The 20,983-nt window shown below is 39.9% G+C and overlaps 1 protein-coding gene across 6 annotated transcripts in view; it reads right to left on the reverse strand.

Annotated features, from left to right (window-relative positions):
• NCOA7 (nuclear receptor coactivator 7) overlaps positions 1 to 20,983 on the reverse strand; it is a 160,974-nt gene that overhangs the window by 68,091 nt on the left and 71,900 nt on the right. For all 6 annotated transcript variants that reach the window (XM_044249430.1, XM_044249438.1, XM_044249452.1 and 3 more), the window contains exon 3: positions 10,486 to 10,706. In XM_044249430.1, the coding sequence (XP_044105365.1) occupies positions 10,486 to 10,706 (221 nt within the window). The remainder of the gene's footprint in view (positions 1 to 10,485; positions 10,707 to 20,983) is intronic.

Here is a 20,983-nt window from a genome sequence, read left to right on the forward strand (position 1 = left end):
CTCCCAAGGCTGAAGAGGGAATCTCTGCCACTCTTTGGCACTTCGAGACGAGACAACGCCCGCACCTGCCTAGAATGTGTACCCACCTGTTCACCAACAGTCTCTTTAGAAATCAAGCAAAGCTTTCCAAGGTATACCTGAGGCAATAGAGAGGAGCTCTTATATCAGAAACTGAAAGCAAATATTAAAACACCAATATAAATACAAGAATTCCTACTACCACGGTTTATACTCAACTGTGTTTTGGAATCCCTAGTCAAAGGAAAAGATAAGAGTTTTAAAAGAGACATAAAAGAGATCACATTTTGATTATTCACAGATGAACTGTCTACCTAAAGAACCAACATCTTGAAATATCCAGAAAATCATGAAATTGTTCAGTAAGGTGCTCAGATATGAGTCTTTTATATTTGTTATAGAAATGTATTACAAAAGAGTACCAGGCATAATAGTAAGAAACAAGAAAATGCCTAGGAATAAATAGAATGAGACAATGGCAAGATATATATGTATATATGTGAAGAAATTTTAAAAGGTTTAGTAAAGTTGATGTAAATGGAAGCTTGAATAAAGGGAGGTATATATAATGTTCCTAAATTGGAAACCTCATTCTTGTAAATATTTCACTTTCTCTTCAAATTAATGTTTAAGTTAAATGCAATTCAAATAAAAAGAATTTTTTTGGAGAGGGCAAACATGTCAAATTGATCATCATATTTCTTTGGAAGCATAAATAGATTATAAGAGTATCCAAAATTATTTTTAAAAGAAAAATGACAGTAGGAATCCTGTACTGATGTTAAAATGAATGATTATAAAGCCATAGCAATTAAAAAATGAAGTGAAGTATAAAAAATCAGGTCTATATTGAAGGAATTTAATGGAATACAAAAATGCTTTTATAAACTATTAAGAAAAGGCTAGCCTTTCCCATAAATGTCATGTAACTTCATCTTTGAGGGGGAGGTTTTGGCATCAGACAGACTGAATGACAGTACTGGTCTGCCCCAGCTCACTGTATAATTAAGTAACTTTATTTAATCAAAGACAGTTTCCCAGCATGTAAAATGGGAACACAGGTGTGTCTGGCTGGTTCAGTCAACAGAGCTTAAGACTTTTGATCTCAGGGTCCTGAGTTCAAGCCCCACGTTAGGGGTGGAGCCTACCTAAATAAAAAAAAACAATTGAAGTAGATAAATGGGGATACCAACTGGACTCCCACCAAGTCACTCTAAGGATTACATAAGGCAATCTGATTAAGGTAGAGCACTGCACAATGTGTGAAACAAGGACTCCAGAAACCTTAAGGATTACTATTAAATGAGGTTGGGTGAACACTGGTTAAGATTTGGAGAAAAATCCAGACCACTCTTCAATCAATGCAGACAGATTAAAGATTTAATAGTTAAAAATATGAAGTTAGAAATGTTCTTGAAGAAAAATACAGGATTCGTATTTGCTTAAAGAAATATGTTCTCTATCGGCGATACACACTTCTGAAATTACTGGCCTCACTTGGTCAAGAGTGCAATGAAAATATTAAATATTATTATTAGGTATCCTAAGGGTAACTTCTGGAACACCTGAATCATAAGCTGTTACAAGAAAAATTTTTAAAAGGTATGCCATGAGGAATCTTCACCTCTTGAGGATGGAGAGGGCAGGGGTGTGAGGAAGAAAGAGTACACTAAATATGAACTCCATGTTTTCTCCTCTGTTGACACAAAGGGAAATGCCATGCAGATGTTGTTTTCCTTCCTTTAAGCATGCCACATGACCAACGTGAGTGGAGTCACAGTCATGCTGATGTACAATCTAGAATGCAAGAAGGGTGGGGGAGTTGTTTATGGTGAAAATCTTTACCTCAGAGCCTAGTAGTGCCCTCAGCGGGAAGCTGGCCCTCAAGTACTTGTAGAATGGGTCAACTAACCTCTCGCTCGGTATGGAAGCAAACAGAGTACTTCAGTTATTGAGTCAGCTTCGGACACACCAGCCATAAAACCCGTCAGTGTGTTGACTGTAACAACATATATGACTAGGTCAAGCCCAGGGAGAAATTTCAACCTTATCGTCATTCACATTCTAGCTCAGGGGAAATGGAAACTCCATGTATAATCAAGTTTTTGTCCTTACTAAGAAACCACAAGACCTAAACTTTTATTCAACTTTTGGCTTCTTTCTCACTGAGAGCTGACTTGGGGAAGCAGAACAATGTACAGTGGCATCATTAGAACTTTTGTGCCAGAGCTGGGCTCAAATCCCTGCTTTATACCGATCCACAGTGGGACCTCTGGTTAAGTTACTCAGCTTCCAGATTTTCTCGTCTGTTTTAACAGGCTCCTACTACCTGCATTAGATCATGATTACTAGTCAATTAAATAATGAAATAAAGCATTTAACCTACAGGAGACACTCATCTAAAATAGGCTCTTTCATCTGAAAACTCAAGGTAGTGTTTTTTTTTTTAAATAAAAGGATCAAAAACTTAGTTGGGTAAATTTAAAATTTAGAAGAGAGTAAGAACTATAAAGACCAATTCTGTACAAATACAAACTATAAATGGTCATGAAAAATACCGCGGAACAAGAGAAGAAGATACAAAATCACCCATGTTACTCCATCTGGAAAGAACCCAAGTTTACATTCTGGTGACCACCATGCCAGCAGTTCTCCACCTCCCTTTTTGTATGTATACAGAAGAGTTATTTTTTTCAACAAAAATGGAATCATAATCTATATACTATTGCCAACCTGCTTTCCTACCATAACAGTATTTTGTGAAAATTTCCCAGTGTTTTTCTTTTTTTCTCAAAGATTTTACTTATTTATTTGACAGACAAAGATGACAAGTAGGCAGAGAGGCAGGCAGAAAGAGAAAGGGGGAAGCAGGCTCCCCGAAATCATGACCTGAGCCAAAGGCAGAGACTTTAACCCACTGAGCCTCCTAGGTGCCCCTCCCACAGTGTTTTTCTACATCCTTTAAAAATAGCACACAGTCTTCCATCTTATGTCCTTTACGTTATTTTTATTTTCCCACTATTTAAAACAATGCAATGAAGAAGATGTGGTATATTTATATAATAGAATATTATTGGGCCATAAAAAAGAAGGAAATCTTGCTCTTTGCAACAACACGGATGGAACTAGAGAGTATAATGCTAAATGAAATACATCAGACAGAGAAAGACAAATGCCATGATTTCACTCATATGCAGAATTTAAGAAACAAAACAAGTGAGCAAAGGGGAAAAAACAGACAGTAGAGGACTGGGGGGGGGTGCATTAAATAGGGGATGCTGATGAAAGACTGCACCTGTGTTGAGCACCGGCTCATGTATGGAACTGTTCAACTACTTTACTGTACACCTGAAACTAATAAACGCTTCATGTTAACTGGTATCAAAATAAAAACTTAAGGATAAACAAACAAATAAATGTAGGAACAAAATAAATAATAAACAATGAAATGATAGTCACTGTATTTAAATCTTTTGGTATGCTCATGACTGGTTTCTTAGGATGAATTTCTACAAAAGTACTGTTGGGTCAAAAGGTATGGAAAAGGTAAGTAAGTCTCTTGATAATAATAGTTACTGCCTTCTAGAAAGATCTGACCACATTACTCTCCCACTATCAATGTATTGGAGCATTTTTTCCTTTGTCCTTTCCCCAGGTCAATCCTAATTTAACATCTCAAAACCGCTAAAGCTGAAAAATCACTGACAATACTTATGTGATCTCTGGTCCTTGTTTCAGCCCAAATTCAATCTGGGTCTTTCTCGTACAACGAGATTTTTCCCAATACAAATGTGATATGGCAGATTCATTAGCGAACAATATTTGGACTAAACAGATCAATTATAATAGGACTAGATTCAGATCTAGCTCTAAGACAACAAGTTTTAAAACACAGCTGTTTGGTTCGGTGACTGTACTTTTTGCTTCAACAATGACAAGAATGCATTACAATATACTCCATTTATGGGAGCGCTGGCATTGGAAAAGGAAGAGGAAGGAATGTCCCTTGATCACTGTCAAGTTACCAGGGGCTGGAGGATTGGGGGACATGGGTAGATGTTGGCTAAAGAGTCCAAACTTCAGGGCGCCTGGGTGCCTGGGTGGCTCAGTGGGTTAAAGCCTCTGCCTTCTGCTCAGGTCATGATCCCAGGGTCCTGGGATCAAGCCCTGCATTGGGTTCTCTGCTCAGCAGGGAGCCTGCTTCCCTTCTCTCTCTCTGCCTGCTCTGCCTACTTGTGATTTCTCTCTCTGTCAAATAAATAAATAAATCTTAAAAAAAAAAAAAAAAGGAGTCCAAACTTCCAGTTCTAAGATGAGTAAGTTTTGAGGACCTAATATACAGCATGGTGGTCACAGTTAATAATACTATATTAAATACCTGAAAGTTGCTAAAAAGTGGATCTTAAATGTTCTCACTACAAAAAAGGTAATTATGTGCCTGACGGAGGTGTTAGCTAAAGCTATGGCAGTAATCATTTTTCAATATATACATGTATCAAGTCAACATACAGTCTACCTTAAACTTAGACAATGTTATCGCAGTTATAGCTCAATAAAGCTAAAAAAAAAAAAAAAAGAGGACAGCTTTTTGTATTCATGCTTTTTAAATTTTTAAAAATTTTAATATTCATGCTCTTAACCATATTTTCAATGGTTATGTATTTTTAATTTTATGTTTAATTAGTTACAATGCTCATCACCAATTTTTTCATAAAATAACTTTTTCATTTTTGAGGATTAGATTTTTGATGGGTGTCTCGGGAAAAAATGTCTCTTCTACTCAGTAACTTTGTTTAGGAAAGGTATGACATAAATGGTATATTTCCTGAGACTAAGTACGTGGGAGAATATCCTGTTTCTTTGACCTTGAGAAACAACTTTTACTCCACAACTCTTAAGATTTCATTCTTTTGGTGTTCATCGCTGTAAAGTCTGTGCCTGGCTCTCTACTTTGTTCTTTTGTACCTAAAATTTTTAATAAGTTTTTATTTATTTACTTCACAGAGAGAGAGAGAGAGAGAAAGCAACAGAGGCAGAAGGAGAAGCAGACTCCCCACTGAGCAGAGAGCCAGATGCGGAACTCAGTTCGGGGACCCTGGGATCATGACCAGAGCTGAAGGCAGATACTTAACTGACTGAGCCACCCAGGTGCCCCTGTACCTACCATTCTTTTAAAAAAGATTGTATTTGCCATTTATCCATAACCTATAAACATTTGCTATAGCTTCTCTACATGCTGAGTCTTCCCCCCTCATTCTGCCCAAATATGGTAAGCTCTTTTGATTTCCAAAGTCAGGTATGAAAGCATTCTTCTTATGCTGTGTTTAATTACTACATCTCTTCACCAAGAACACCTTTGATTCTCAGACCCGTCACTCATGCTTCCCGTATCTGTCATCTTCTCTCTTATCACTTGCATTCCTTCCTTAACCCTGTGCATTCCGGGGGTACCTGTCAGGTCTGTCTTGTGCACCACCTAGGTTTTCACAGCATGACTTCACTTAAACATTAATCGGAGTTCCCTGATGGCCCCAAGAAGCACAGGTCCCATTATTTCCATCCTAATAATACCACTTTATTTTACACCCAAGTCCCTCAAGTCTCTATATTCTGCCTGATTTAAAACACATTAATTTGGGGTGACTCAGTCAGTTGAGCACCTGACTCTTCATTTCAGCTCAGGTCACAATCTCAGGGTCATGGAACTGAGCCCACATTCGGCTCAGAGGTCAGGGGCGAGTCTGCTTAAGATTCTCTTTCTCCTCTTCCATTGCCCTTCTCCCCACCCCCTACCCCCCCCCCATCACTGGCATGTGTTCTCTCTCAAATAAATAAGTAAATCTTAAAACAAACAAACAAAAAAACCACACACACAGTAATTTGGTTCTTGATATCCTCTTTCCACATTAAAGTCCATTTTAATCCTGTATTCTGTGATTCTGTGAGCTCTAAAGCACCAGAATGACCACTACCTGTGAGGAGAAGGCAATGTGATTCTATGTTGTGGTTTGACCTACTTTTATGTTTGGCAATTCATTTATGATAATAACTTAACTTTGGCTTTCTGAACTTCTTAAGTGAAAAAGAGAAATGACAGATAAGAAATCTTCACACGTGTGGAAGATTTAACCACACATGTGTGGTTAAAACAACTCTATGAAAAAGTAAGTATCCATGTAAGGAAAAGTGTCATGGTTGCATTGTGGAAAATAATTCACTGACTGGTAACTTTCATGTTGTGGCAAAACCCCAAAATATTTAAAAAGGACAAGTAGAGAACTTCATTTATTATTTTATTCTTATTAAGTTTCTTTTGAATTTAGGAGGAAAAGCCATGATTTGAAATGATTATAATAGAGACATACAGATTCATTATTGAAAGCTAAATTCATTCTCTATCCTACAGAGGTTTTCTCTCTAAATAAATCTTTGATTGTGATAATCACAAAACTGGCTACACTCTTACTTAAGTGTTTTCTGTTTGAGAAAATAACCTCCCAATTCTCTTAAAATGTCTACTTCACTATCAGGATTTTTAGTATTAATCTTTTATGCTAAAACACTACAAAATCATAATAATATATTTTATTCCAATTTAGGCTTGCCTCCCTCGTTTATAATATTTCTCCATCTTTTTCAAATCTTGTACCTGCACACCTGTGTTTCAGTTAAAGACCTTTACTACGAGACATTACCCATTTTGTAAAATTCCCCTTCCCATCTCCACTTCGACAAAAGGAAGGATGTGTGTTATTCTAAAATTAAGGAATAATTTATTCTTTTACTGTGAAAGAATTTTTGATATAATTCATGCTGTTAAATATATTTGGACACTGTTAATATTGATGAGACAAAAGATACATATGTACACATTCCAACATAACTGTGTCAACTTAATGATAACTTAATAGCTAATTTTGAAAAATATACTGAGATACACTATTACCAAACAATTCCTTAAGAGTTCACATAAATAAACACAAGTTTAGAAAGACTCCTATGTATCAGTAACAGTGCAAGCATGGAAGAGTTGCCTTCACATATTCTGGAAAATTTTGTGGGTGAGGGGAAAGTCTGGAGATGTTTAGTGTGTGCCAGGTGCTACATTAGGTGTTGGATCTAGATTTATCTGATGCCTTCTGCCTCCTTGTAATTACTTCATTTCCATTCTCCTGCTCCATTCTCTCAGAAACAAAACATTTTTAGCATCTGCATCATTTTGTTACAATGGGGCAAGTGCAGTGATTCGATATTTCTGTAACATCTTTTATAGGTATCTAACCATTGTGTTCCTCTAAATCTTAAGAGCTAGCAATGAACTGCTTGCTACCAGAGGCTTACATGAGGTACCGATAAATCTAATTCAACAAGTAAAAATGTTATTTTGTTCCTTAGATTAGGTAGATGTTGGTGATGTGGAAAGAGATACTCACAGAAAGTTACTATGTTCCCCCTTATTGATTATGGAACTTTACATTTGTTAAATGTTCCTTTTGCAAGCCCCTTGGGTTTACTGTTATTCATTTTTCTGTATTTTTTGATTAACATTAAAAATAATGGTAAATATTTAATATATTTAAAAAAATGAAGAAAACAAAACTCCCTTGCAATTTCTGTACTCTGAGAAAATGGTTATCAACATATTGTCACAGGTTCTTCTAGTCTGTTTTTCTATATTCATTATCATTTGTCATCCATTAACTTTTTGTTTTTGACTCTGTAGAGGTCCCTGTTTCTTCTCTTACATGTGTGGATTTATGTCATACCTTTAAGTAGCAATTTCTAGGCCTCTCACCTGAAATGTAGGTCCCTTTAGACAAATCCACTTGGTACCTCAAAAACATCTCCAAACACAAACACACTGAACTCTTTTTTCCTTCTTGAGTTTTCCAGTTTATCAATTTTTAACTCTGTTCATTTTGTCCCTCATACCCTAAAATGGTCACCAAATCCTGCTGAATTCTATGAGGAAAATCTCTTCGTCAGGTGCCTTTCTCCTCTTCCCCACTCTCCAACCAGCATTACCTGACTTCAAGCTGATTTCTACCCAATGTCCTCAGATTCATCATCGTAAAACACAGAGTTAATGCAATTCCCCCAACAGCGCCCCACTGACTCCAGCAAAGTCCAAATCCTTAACGTGGCTGATGAGAACCTCCCATTTTAGTGTCTCTTCTCAGACTAGAGCCACCAAAAGCACTAGAAATGGGATTACTCTTGATTTGAGGCCTACTGCCCCACCTAGTGGTATGGAACAACACCCAGGATGGGACTCAGGGGACTACACCAGGTCAGATCAAGCAAGCCTGCCCACAGGGGTCCAAACCAATTATCACCGCCATTCTTGAGAGATGAAAATCTATGATGGCATCTCTACTTACCATGACCAAAGGAAATCAGACTAATTCTGACCTATATCCTTCCCTAATTTTCATGAAACTCCAAGCTTACTGAAACAGTATTCATTCACCTATGTATTAATTCATGCCCTTGATGCATATTTAAAGAACACCCGTAACTCAAATACTATTCCAAGCTAATGACACAGGTCCATGTGATGACAGCCCCCAAACAGGAAAGCATATAAATAAATCCATAATGACAACACAGAAGGAGAGCCTAAGCTAGCCACAGGCAGGGAGGGCATCCTGTTAAGAAATGATGACTGAGCTGATTTTGAAGTCAAGTTAGACTTGGATAGGTAAAGGCCAGAGTGAAGGGTGTTGTTTCGGTTTCAAAGCATTACACATGCAACAGAGGGCCGCACATGAAAAAACTATCCTAACACAGCATCTACAGTAAGCACAGCATCCTGACTAAAAGAAACCTCAGTCAACAGGACCCTACCAGTGTCTTCCAGGGAAATCCTACAGAGCAAATGTCTCCACTTCAAAATACTCACTAAGCAATTGCATTTACAATAAGGGTGAAAAAAAGATAATATTTTAAGCTGCACAACTCTTCAAAACCACAGGTTTCCAAATCTCCAACGTGCACAACTCATATGTAAAAGAAGATGAGAAATGGGATTTTCCTTAATCCTCTTCCTTTTTTTGGAAAGAAGGGATAATACTCAACACTTTAAATTTTAAGGGAAGTCTATTAACACTCACACAGAAGTTTTCTCAGTAGGTGACAGTTACAGCTTTTTATAAAATACTAAGTGGCTTGAGACTGAAAGCAACGGTTAAGCTCTGTACTACACGATATGATTACATTATCATGCATACATGATATAACCCCAAATGGACCACTACAAACCACACACCCGCCACAGCAGATACCTCACCTGCCTTCTACTAGAGCAGTGCCTGCAAAGTCACCCTGATTAGCCCCCCAGAGGCAGCCCATGTTATCTCTGATAAGCACTGCTCAAAAGTTCTATTAAACATGGAGACACGATCTGTCTTCCAAGAACTCTGGCTGGCATTAACTGTGACCAAATGTGGGGCCCCCAGGAGAATCTGCTACAAAAGCCCGTATTACATACTGTCCTGCAGTCTGTTCTCAGAGACCCCGTCTTGTCTCTTAGTCTAGCAATCTTAGCACACAGTACCCAGCGTGCCACAGCAAGGTCTGACTCCCACTTCCTGTTCCCTGCACTCTCCTCTGCACACACCCCAGCCCTGCATGTGATAGGAGCAGTCGGTGTGACACGGATCCCTGAAGAGCAGGGCTATTGCCTCCACCATGCTAGCTATGCCACTTCTGTTAATATGGTTTCCAGCACAGGGAATATTCTGAGAAACTATAATATTGCACACTTATTTCAAAATTTCCCTTAACTGGGGCACCTGGCTGGCTCAGTTGGTGGAGCATGTGACTCCTAATCTCGGGGTTGAGAGTCCCACACTGGGTCGTGGTATTTTTTTTTTTTTTTTTTAACTGATGGCTGTTAGGACTAGTCTCTGCCATTTTCTATTGCCCAGCTGATGCCAAACAGTTCAGACATTTCTAGCTACATATTTACAGAGAAGTCTATATACATCAGGAAAAATATTTCTCATACAGGGAAGGTGACTGGATAGATATTTATTAGCACACACTAAGTGCTGGATCCTGGAAACACAAAGTCTAATGAAACACACCAAATTATGTCCCTCTTATCCCTTTATACAAGACTATGTATGTAAAACAAGGGTATGTGGTATATCATAGCTCTCAATAAGCTGCTGTTATTATTATAATGATGAGCAGTTATAAATTAACAGTCTTTTAAGAATTATTAGTTGTTTTTGTTTTGGAAATTTTTCTTAGAGAGAGAGAGAAGGGAGGCGGGGGCAAAAGGAGTGGGGGAGAGAGAATCTGAAGCAGCCTCCACGCCCTACACAGCCCAATATGGACTTGATCTCACAAGCCTAAGATCATGACCTGGGCCGAATCAAGAGTCACACATTTGACGGACTGAGGCGCCTCTATGATAGATTTTTAAAATGAAAATACTGCATCACTGCCACCAATACTCACCAGTACTATAATATCTCTTTAGTTCTGTACGCCTGATCTCCTTTAACTGATTATTTTTTCTCTTTTTTTTTTCATCAGTAATATATTCCTCTTCTACAGCAATGTTGGCCTTGTCTTGTTCTAAAATGACTGCTTTAGCATCCTCTTTTCCAGTATGGGTCCTCGTAGCAATGGCTGAGGCTGTCTCTGCATTTTGTTTGGCTTGTTTTTTCTTTTTCAATCTAGGAAGGAGGGGGGAAAAAAAAGGAAAAACATTGGAGAAATGGTTTTCTAGGAGGAATTACATTAGTTTCATGCTGCTGGGCTTTCAGAAACTAATTAACTGATATGGAACACACTTTCTTTATATTACTGTCAATCACATTTTCCTGCTAATTTTTTCTTTTCTAATCACTTAAAAATTCTTACATGGAGACCAGTAGCATTTCCTCCACTTTACATCCTCAATACTTAATGTCTCAGAAAATTATCAGGAAAAAGTCCTCTGGGCCCGAGGAAAGACTAGATTCTTCTACAGACTATTAAATGTTGAACATTCTCTTAATCAAAATATATGGCTGCCACCTTTTCAGTGTTACATCAAAAAGCAAACAAACAAACAACAAAACAAAAACAAAACAAAAAAAACACACAGAGAGAGAGTTTCCAGTTTTCAATGGGCAAACACATTTGTAAAAATAAATCCTTTATAAATGATTCACATACTGAGTTATATAGAAGTCTGGCAAGCTGGTTCAGGTTTAAGCAATTCTTTTCCTTTATACGTATCACAGTAGTACTGAAGGAAGAGCTGTAACCCCAAGACAAAATGCCATAATGACACTATATGAAGTGACCATTATGATTACTAATGAACCAGCTGACTGATAAATTGGTTAACATATCTCGTGTTTTTAATTCCTCACTCCTAAGTCAAAGAGGTGAAGTTTACTAGACTTTGCTGAAATCCAATAACTCAAAATATTTTCCAATTGATGTCTCACTCTTATTGATATGTCACTCTGTACTTACCAGCCCTCCTGAAGAATGCCTTCACCTTACCAGAATGTAAAGAACCAGGGTCTTGGCCTCTAGCATATGTGACAGTCTGCTCCTACATAATTATTTTAAATTAGGACTCTTTGGGCTCGCTCCCTTTCTGTTTACACGTGGTCTCTTACACGTATGTATCTAGTTCCTTTGCTCTCTTGAGCATCTATCTACACAAATTGATGTTGGGCAAGGATAAGTAAATGTTCTGGGAGAAAAACGAGATACCTATAGGATAATAAGGGGGTTAACTGGTTTGCTTTGTGACATTGCATAAACCCATTTAACAATCTGAACAGGTCCCTTGCTTAAATAAGAGACCCTTATTCAACAGGGTCTTTTACTAACATCAATTGAGATAATCTACGTCAACATATAACACGAACAGAAACAGAAATAATATCCCCTCATATGACAAAAATCATATAATGACATGAGAACTAAGGATACACGACATATTCAGCTTTGGAAATAAGGTGTCATATTCTTTTTTTTTTTTTTTTAAAGATTTTATTTATTTATTGGACAGAGAGAAATCACAAGTAGATGGAGAGGCAGGCAGAGAGAGAGAGGGAAGCAGGCTCCCCGCCGAGCAGAGAGCCCGACGCGGGACTCGATCCCAGAACCCTGAGATCATGACCCGAGCGGAAGGCAGTGGCTCAACCCACTGAGCCACCCAGGTGTCATATTCTAACAAAATATTTCAACTAGGCTATCATTCATTGAACACTTAGCAGCCAAGCTCTCAGATTTTCATTAGCTAATAAACAAGTATATGACCTAGGAGAAAGGACAGCTAGACACAAACCACAGATGAATACACTCCCCATCTCTCAGTTTAGCTATCTTTTTATGCTTACTCATTAAAAACCAAACCAAACCAAACCAGGGATTCATAAAAAGGACTTCTATTCAACGGACATGTTTTTATTTTCTAACCTCAGATTTTAAACTATTTATTATTATTATTATTATTATTCATTATTTCTGGTAAGAATGGGTGGCTCCATGTTGAGTCGGTTAAGGTTTTTAATAAAACAACTTCTTTCTTGATCAAGATTACTATGTGATGCTAAAATTAGTATGAAGTAACCTAGAAATATACAGAAACCAGGACTTCACTTAGGGAGATCTAGCAAAGAGCTGACCCCTGTGTCCAAAAAGCTGGGTATGGCTGGTCTGATCTTCTCAAAAACATGCTTGAGATGAACCTTATTGCCCACTTTCAAAACTGTTCCTTCTAGGAAGAGAGAAAAGAGGAGTCAAAAAATAATTCTATGCAGCCTGAAATATACTGCTTCTTCCTCTTCTGGATTTTTCCACTTTAATTTGATTTAAATGTCCTCATTTCACGGTCCCTGTGATAATTAAACTCACTCAGATCTAGGGCACATGTTTTGATGAACACTAGCACTGTCTAGGGACATCTCATTAAAGACTGATTTTCACACATGGAAGTAACAAAATGGGATACATTGTTTCATTCATTTGACCCTGTTCTGCACAGACCATTACTCTCAACACTCACAGCCAAAAGTAGTTGTTTTTTTTTTTTTTTTTAAAAAAGGCTAGAAAATAGCAATACCAAACTTGTTTAACAGAAAACAGAATCCAATGTAATACCTCACTAATTTTACAATCAGCTACATCTTTTGATTTGACTAGAGTTCTCATGAGAATTTGTCGCTCTGTAGTTTATCAACATGACCAAAACATTCTGATCTTATGATGTGAGTTTGGGAAGCCCACTGTAAAACCCTTCCTTTAAAGCAGAGAATACATTTTTAAGGCCTTGTCTAAGAAGGAATAACTGCCATCGAATGTATGTGGTATATTTATTCCTCTTCAAACGTTCCCATTTAAGCCTTCTCTGTTTTTCTGCAAGTCAGTATCTATCATGGTAAGACATTCTCAGAAAAGGGTTTTGTTATCACCAAATTAAGGTAAACTGAAAAAAAAAGGTTACACAAGAAAATAAACCAAGTTTTTTTTAATGACCCCAAATGTACATTTATATTGTGGACCAAAAAAATACTTAGCAAATCATGTTCAGCAGATGAGTAACTGTAAACAATGAGACATATTTATATTTGATAGCTGCAAATACGAGTCCAAAATTCCCTTTATTTTGTTATGCTGCATTTATCTTTCTTTAAAAGAAATCATAATTACATAAAACAAGTTTTGTTTTGTTTTTTTTTTTAAAGATTTTATCTATTTACTTGACAGCCAGAAATCATAAGTAGGCAGAGAAGCAGGCAGAGAGGGGGGACGGGAAGCTGACTCTGCTGAGCAGAGAGCCCAGTGCAGGGCTTGATCCCAGGACCCTGGGATTATGACCTGAGCCAAAGGCAGAGGGTTAACCCACTGAGCCACCCAGGTGCCCCTTAAAACAAGTTTTATTATTCAACCTCCTCTCACTAGTCTAACCAAGCCCTATTGGTTCTGTTTCCTAAATCCTTCCCTCTCAAATTCACCTTCTCTTTTGATCTCTGCTGCACCCAGTGAATCATTTCAGGTTTTCATCATCTCTCTGGACTATTTTTACAAGATAATTATTCTTTATTTTATTATGAAATTCATATGTGTTCATATTAAAAAATACTGAGAATGCAGAAAGGTAAAAAGCATAGAACTTATATCAAATGAAATGCTAACACTAAGAAGTAGTCGTGGTTTGGGAGAGAGACCAGGAAAGCCAGAAGGTTGGGGAAATCACAGACCTTCCCCAAGCACAGGAGGAGGAGGCAGAGCGGCTAGCAGTCAGGATTTGGAGCTGCTTATTTGTCCCTTCCCTACCATAAAGGAGTGTTAAAGGACTGATTCTATAATCTCTTGGCTTTTTTTAATTGAAATTTTAAAATTAAAAATAGCACCCAACCCAGAGTTAGCAGACTGAAGGAAAAAAACAAGGTGATTCTGCTAAAGAAAACATTCTTAGTGGCTGAATGAAAACTGTTTTCTTCTGAAGCTTTTTCCTTTCCTAAAGGAAATCAAGTTCACTGGCAACAATCAGAGCCAGGGCCTTGAGCAAGTTCCTTGCTTTGTCTCTGCATAGGTCTCTTTTGCTCCTTCCAACATCCAAGGCAATGAAGCACAGAAAGGCTGTGAGCACTGGAGTGAGAGCTCCTTGAGGGCAGGGATTCGACTAGGTTTTGTTAAAATGCCATATGTACACATGAGGTACTCAGGAAGGATTTCTGGAATGCATGAACAAATGAATGAGCAGATGACCAGGGCTCTGTTGTGATCTGGCTGAGATCTGTACTTGTAACCAGGGCTCTCCTACAAAGATGCCATTTCACCATCTTCTTAACTAGGAGCATGTGTCAAAAAGAAACATCTTAATTAGATACTTGACTTAAAAAGAAAATAATCTAAAATTTATTGAACTATAGACTTCTTTAATTAATATTAAATTAGTAGTTCTAGATGACTCTTTCCCTAATTCCACAATTTGGGGTCCATGTGTTTCTGTACGTAGTAAGTGCACAGACATAAATATCTAGCACAGCACTGCCCAATATGGTCATGCTAGCCAGCCACTTGCAGTTATGAAATTTAATTAAAATGAAATAGAAGTTAAAAATTCAGTTCTTCAATTGCAAGAGCCACGTTTCAAGAGCTTAACAGACTTATGGGCTAGGGGGCACCATAGTGGGTGACAAACCTAGAGAACACTTCTTTCATCCCAGAAAGTGTTGGACAGTACTGACTTAGAGCTATTGATTCAATAGTTAGCTCTATTAGAAAGAGACTAGAGGGAAGGGTGAAGATAGAAATCACTGACTACTTTAACTTATGTAGTTAATGCAAAGACTATGCCTACAAGGGTACACATGAAAAAACAGTAAAGTGAGTTCCCGGCAAAAGTTAGTGGCAAGAGGGAAAGACAGAATAAGAAAATTGACTTTTCATTGTGTTCTCTTCTGTGCCTTTTGAATTTTACACCACATATAAATATTAGCTAGTCAGAAAAATATTTTTTGAAGTTATTGGTCTATGAAGTCTCTTAATTTAACACATACTGCCAAATTTTAAAAATCAAGTTTTGCTCTTTAAAAAAGATTATGGGGGGAGGGCTGGGTGACTCAATGGGTTAAAGCCTCTGCCTTCGGCTCAGGACATGGTTTCAGGGTCCTGGGATAGAGCCCTGCATCAGGCTCTCTGCTCGGCGGGGAGCCTGTTTCCTCCCTCTCTCTCTTCTTGTCTCTCTGCCTGCTTGTGATCTTGGTCTGTCACATAAATAAATAATCTTTTAAAAAATGAATGAATGAATGAATGAATGAAAAAAGATTATTGAGGGGCGCCTGGGTGGCTCAGTGGGTTGAAGCCTCTGCCTTCCGCTCGGTCATGGTCCCGGTGATGAGAGAACAGGAGGCTGGCTGAGGACAAAGCAAGAGCTGGCACCTTGTACCCCCTCTCCACCCGCTCCCCTCAGTAATATGTGTGACATTCCTCAGGCACCTCTGGCTGCCCTAAAAGAAAAACAAATAGTTAACTTGCAGAGATCACAGTCCTGCAAGACAGGAGTTTCCCTTGGTTTACAAATGTCTTTGAGATTTACAACAAAGAAGTTACCTTAGCAATAGCCCAATTTCCAAAGGCACATAACTCAATTCCTCAAGCCCTAATGTCACCCTCCCCTCGATAAAAACTGAAGAAGGCTGAGGCAGAAGGAAAAGTAAATAAAGTTATATTTCTTCTAAACTCAAATCTCACTAACAAGGACACTTGATAGGAGAAATGTGAAACTTTATCTCTAGATCTCCAAGATAGTGTCGAGAATCATTCCCAAGCATATGGCCCACTGATATACATCTAAAGGGTCTCACAAGAAGATTTTTATTACTAGTAATGAATAACCTTCCTCCCAACAATAGCTAGCCCCTCAAGGTCCTGGAAACCTTGCTTCCAAAATTCCTTAGAGACTAACATCACCCCCTTTTTACCTCACCTCCTTCCCAACCGCAGGGTACATAACCTGCCATCCCTCACAACCCGGCGCAGCATCTCCGTCTGCCCACGGGTCCTGTCCCCGTGCTCTAATAAACCACCTTTTTGCACCAAAGACGTCTTAAGAATTCTTTCTTAGCCGTCGGCTCCGAACCTCACCCCACTGAACCTCACCTAGGTTCAAGAACTTCATCACCAGGGTCCTGGGATTGAGCCCCGAGTCGGGCTCTCTGCTGAGCTGGGGGCCTGCTTCCCTTCCTCTCTCTCTGCCTGCCTCTCTGCCTGCTTGTGATCTCTGTCTATCACATAAATAAATAAAATATTTAAAAGTAAATAAATAAATAAAAAGAAAAAAGAAAAAAGGCTATTGTCTGGGGTTCCTGAATGGCTCACTAAGTTAAACATCTGCCTTCAGCTCAGGTCATCATCCCAGGGTCCTGGGATTAAGCTTCGCATCAGACTCCTTGCTTGGTGAGGAGCCTGCCTCTCTGTCTCCCCCCTTGCTCGTGCTCTCTCTTGCTATCTCACTTTCTTTAATAAATAAATAAAATCTTTTTTAAAAGATTATTATCAGAAGTTTGAAAGAGCTTTCTTCTAACAGAAACTACAGTTGAGTTGACTAATGAACTAGACACCATGCTGTGTACGATACAAATATTATCCCTCCTTCACAAAAGCCCAGCACAGTAGGCAATCTTCTCTTCCAATTCAGATAAGGAAGGCTGAGAAAAATTAGGGCCTCCCAAAGTCACGGCATGTTGAGAGAGCAAAAGGCAAGTTGAGCACAAACCATAAGTTAACACCTTAACACCCCCTCCAACCCTCGTCCCACTCCCCCCCCCGGGGGGGGTACATGTGACATTCCTCAGGCACCCCTAGCCGCTCTAGAACAAAGGAAAGGGAAAAACAAATGGTTAACTGATAGAGACCACAGGCAGGCAGGACAGGAGTCTCCATCAGTTTGCAACTGTCTTAAGGATTTACAAACAAACAAACACAAACAAAAAGCATCTCCAGAAGTCTAGAGGCTCAAGTTCCGGAAGCCCTAACATCACCCTCTTCTCTCTACAAGACAGAAAATCTTATATCATCAATCAGCTATCCTCACAACCCCAGTGCAGCTCTTTCTGCCCATCTGTGCTATTCCCGTGCTTTAACAAGACCACTTTTTTGCACCAAAGACATCTCGAGAATTCTTTCTTGGCCCTGGGCTCCTGATCCCAACATTTCCGTATCATTTGGCATCTGAACACAGGTCTCAGTCTTCTCATCTGGACTCTGAGCCATGGTGCAAAGTGGTGAATCCTTTCTCTTCTCTTCCTTTACTTTCATTTGAGGGGCTTTTCAAGGAGTCCAGTCTTATTGGAACACTTTCATGTCCATTGTTCAGGCTGCATGCAATCCACTAGCCCCTGGCCCTATAGGGAGGAGAAAGTCTGACTTCTGGCTGGAAGTGATTTCCCTGGCCAGAATGGTAGTAAGACCCAGAAACCTGATGCCCTCTCTTTATTCCTGTCCCTATACAAAGTTGTCTGTCTTGGGCAAGGGGCCGCCACCTAAGTCCACCAGGACAGCCATGAGACTGAGACTCCCATGAAAGGTTTCCTCCTCATTGGTCTAATGTGATCTCTTCTACATCTCCAGTCCAGCCATGAACCACAGACACCCTCCCAAAGCCAGACAAAACCAGTACCCTACCGAATTAAAACCCCACGGTGCGGGGGGGGGGGGGGGGGGAGGGGGGGGCGGCACCTGGGTGGCTCAGTGGGTTAAAGCCTCTGCCTTCTGCTCAGGTCATGATCCCAGGGTCCTGGGATCAGGAACGAGCCCCGCATTGGGCTCTCTGCTCGGCAGGGAGCAGGGAGCCTGCTTCCTCCTCTGTCTCTGCCTACCTGTGATCTCTGTCAAATAAATAAATAAAATCTTAAAAAAAAAAAACCAAAAAACAGGGACGCCTGGGTGGCTCAGTTGGTTGGACGACTGCCTCCGGCTCAGGGCGTGATCCTGGATTCCCGGGATCGAGTCCCACATCAGGCTCCCAGCTCCATGGGGAGTCTGCTTCGCTCTCTGACCTTCTCCTCGCTCATGCTCTCTCTCACTGTCTCTCTCTCAAATAAATAAATAAAATCTTTAAAAAAAAAAACAAAACAACCCAACAGGGGGCCATTTCCTAGGGAACTCAGCTCTAAGGAATTGCATGTGTTGGAAGGTTGCTCAGACCATCATGAATTTCTGTCTTGACTGTTTTCCATCAATGTTCCCTACCAACTGCTTAAATTACAAAATTCAGTAATTTCTCCTTGTAAAAGTTTTCTAGTGTTTTCCAAGGGTTAAAAACAGTAGGTTCTTCAAGACAAAGCAAAATAAGGCACAGACTTCAAGGCAACGCAAGGCCTTCATGGCATCGTCTTCAAGACAAGACACAGTATCTTAAGTCCACTTGTTGGCACCCATTTGGCAGTCTAGAATGCAATGAGGAACCAGGGACAGGGGATACGATTCCCTCCTCCAGGGCCTTTAATGTCAGGGCACTGATCATAGTGATTTCCTCTGGAAAGTCCTCTGGAAAGGAGGCCTCCAAAACCAAATAGCCCCTGATACCCAGACTGCAGCTGGAGGAGGCCTATAATTAGAGGGCTGACTTCTAACAGGACCCAATGGCTAGGCAGCTCTAACTTGTGGCCTTGGCTCTCCTAGGCTGGCTAGGCTGCCTGACTCCGGGTTTTGCCTAGATGCAAGGACACATTTTTAAAGCTATTACCAACACAGCCAACCCTCAAATTTAAAACAACAGTGGGCATGTTCTGTGTCTTATTTGTACAAGCACTGAGCATCCAACTTTGTTCCCTCTTTAGGACTGGAGGTGTCATTTGGCACGCGGACGCTCTTAATAAGTACACAGTCAAAGCCCTAAATAACACTCAAAATAGCGTTTCTCTATGAAACACTGAAAAAACTCAATCATAAAACAGTTCTACAAGACAGAACGGGATTAGATGTTTTAGCAGCAGCACAAGGCAGTACATGGGCCATTATAAAAATCCAATGCTATGTATGCGTTCCAGATTGTCCCAAACAAGGCACAGGGCTATTGAAAAATCTGAATACCCAAACTGAGGCTCCACGAAATCCTTCTCTCCCTTTCAGGGATTAAGTTCCTGAGTCTGGGGGATAACTACAGTCAACTACGAAGGGTCTCCTTGTTGGACTTCTCATTCTTATAGCCATATTAATCCTAGTATGTTGCCTTTTTCAGTGTCTTTCTGCTTGGCACTAAGACTCTCATCTCCAAAGACTTCATGTCCACAGATGATTCCCAAAGATTCCTAAAGATGTACTGAGTTACTTCTTTACTAAATTGGATTCAACTGCCTCCTCCTTTTGCAACTCCACTATATGTTCCCGGGCTAATACTGACCCATAGGTAGGGATATCCCTACACCCCTACTGAGCAGGAAGAAGCTACAGAGAGTGAGACCCTCCACCTTCAACAACCTTAAAGATTTTAAGGATCAAGACTGTTGGGGGGAGGTGGCGGTAAATGATGAGGGAGCAAAAAGCAAGCTAATGGCAAAGCACAAAGCTAACACCCTGCACCCCTCCCCCGGGTGGGATACATGTGACATTCCTCAGGCACTCCTAGCTGCTCTAGAACAAAGGAAAGGGAAAAACAAATGGTTAACTGATAGAGACCACAGGCAGGCAGGACAGGAGTCTCCATCAGTTTGCAACTGTCTTAAGGATTTACCAGCAAAAAAAAAAAAAAAAAAGGAGACAATCTCCCAAAGCCTAGAGGCTCAAGTTCCAGGAGTCCTAACATCACCCCTCCCGGCTCTACAGGACAGAAAATCTTATATAATCAGTCACTCCTCACAAACTCAGTGCAGCTCCTTCTGCCCATGGGAGAAAACCACCATTTTGCACCAAAGACATCTCAAGGATTCTTTCTTGGCCCTTGGCACTGAACCCAATGTTTCTACATCCACGGGGCACAGTCAAGTGTGCAGGAATTCACAAAGTTAGGTGTGAGCCAGAAGCCTCAGGGCCTCCCAGGTCCACGCCTACAAGTGTTCTACACATACATATGTATCTTTTTTTTTTTTTAAAGATTTTATTTATTTATTTGATAGAGAGAGATCACAAGTAGATGGAGAGGCAGGCAGAGAGAGAGAGAGAGAGATGGAAGCAGGCTCCCTGCTGAGCAGAGAGCCCGACGCAGGACTTGATCCCAGGACCCTGAGACCATGACCCAAGCCGAAGGCAGCGGCTTAACCCACTGAGCCACCCAAGCGCCCCGATATGTATCTTGATTTAAAATAAAATTCAATGGACTCTGGAAATTCTATGAATTATCTGGGGGAGACATAACTGGCAATCTCGTGGGCTTCGATGGAGAATGCACTCGCAGGAAGGAAAGATTTCAACTCTAGACGTGGCTCTCTGTGTAAACTGGAATCTGCTTCTGAAAGCATAATGAACCACCTCTCCAGCACTTCTAAGGTAAAACCAAAGC

Source organism: Neovison vison, chromosome 1, assembly GCF_020171115.1.
Source record: "Neovison vison isolate M4711 chromosome 1, ASM_NN_V1, whole genome shotgun sequence".
Classification (NCBI taxonomy): domain Eukaryota; kingdom Metazoa; phylum Chordata; class Mammalia; order Carnivora; family Mustelidae; genus Neogale; species Neogale vison.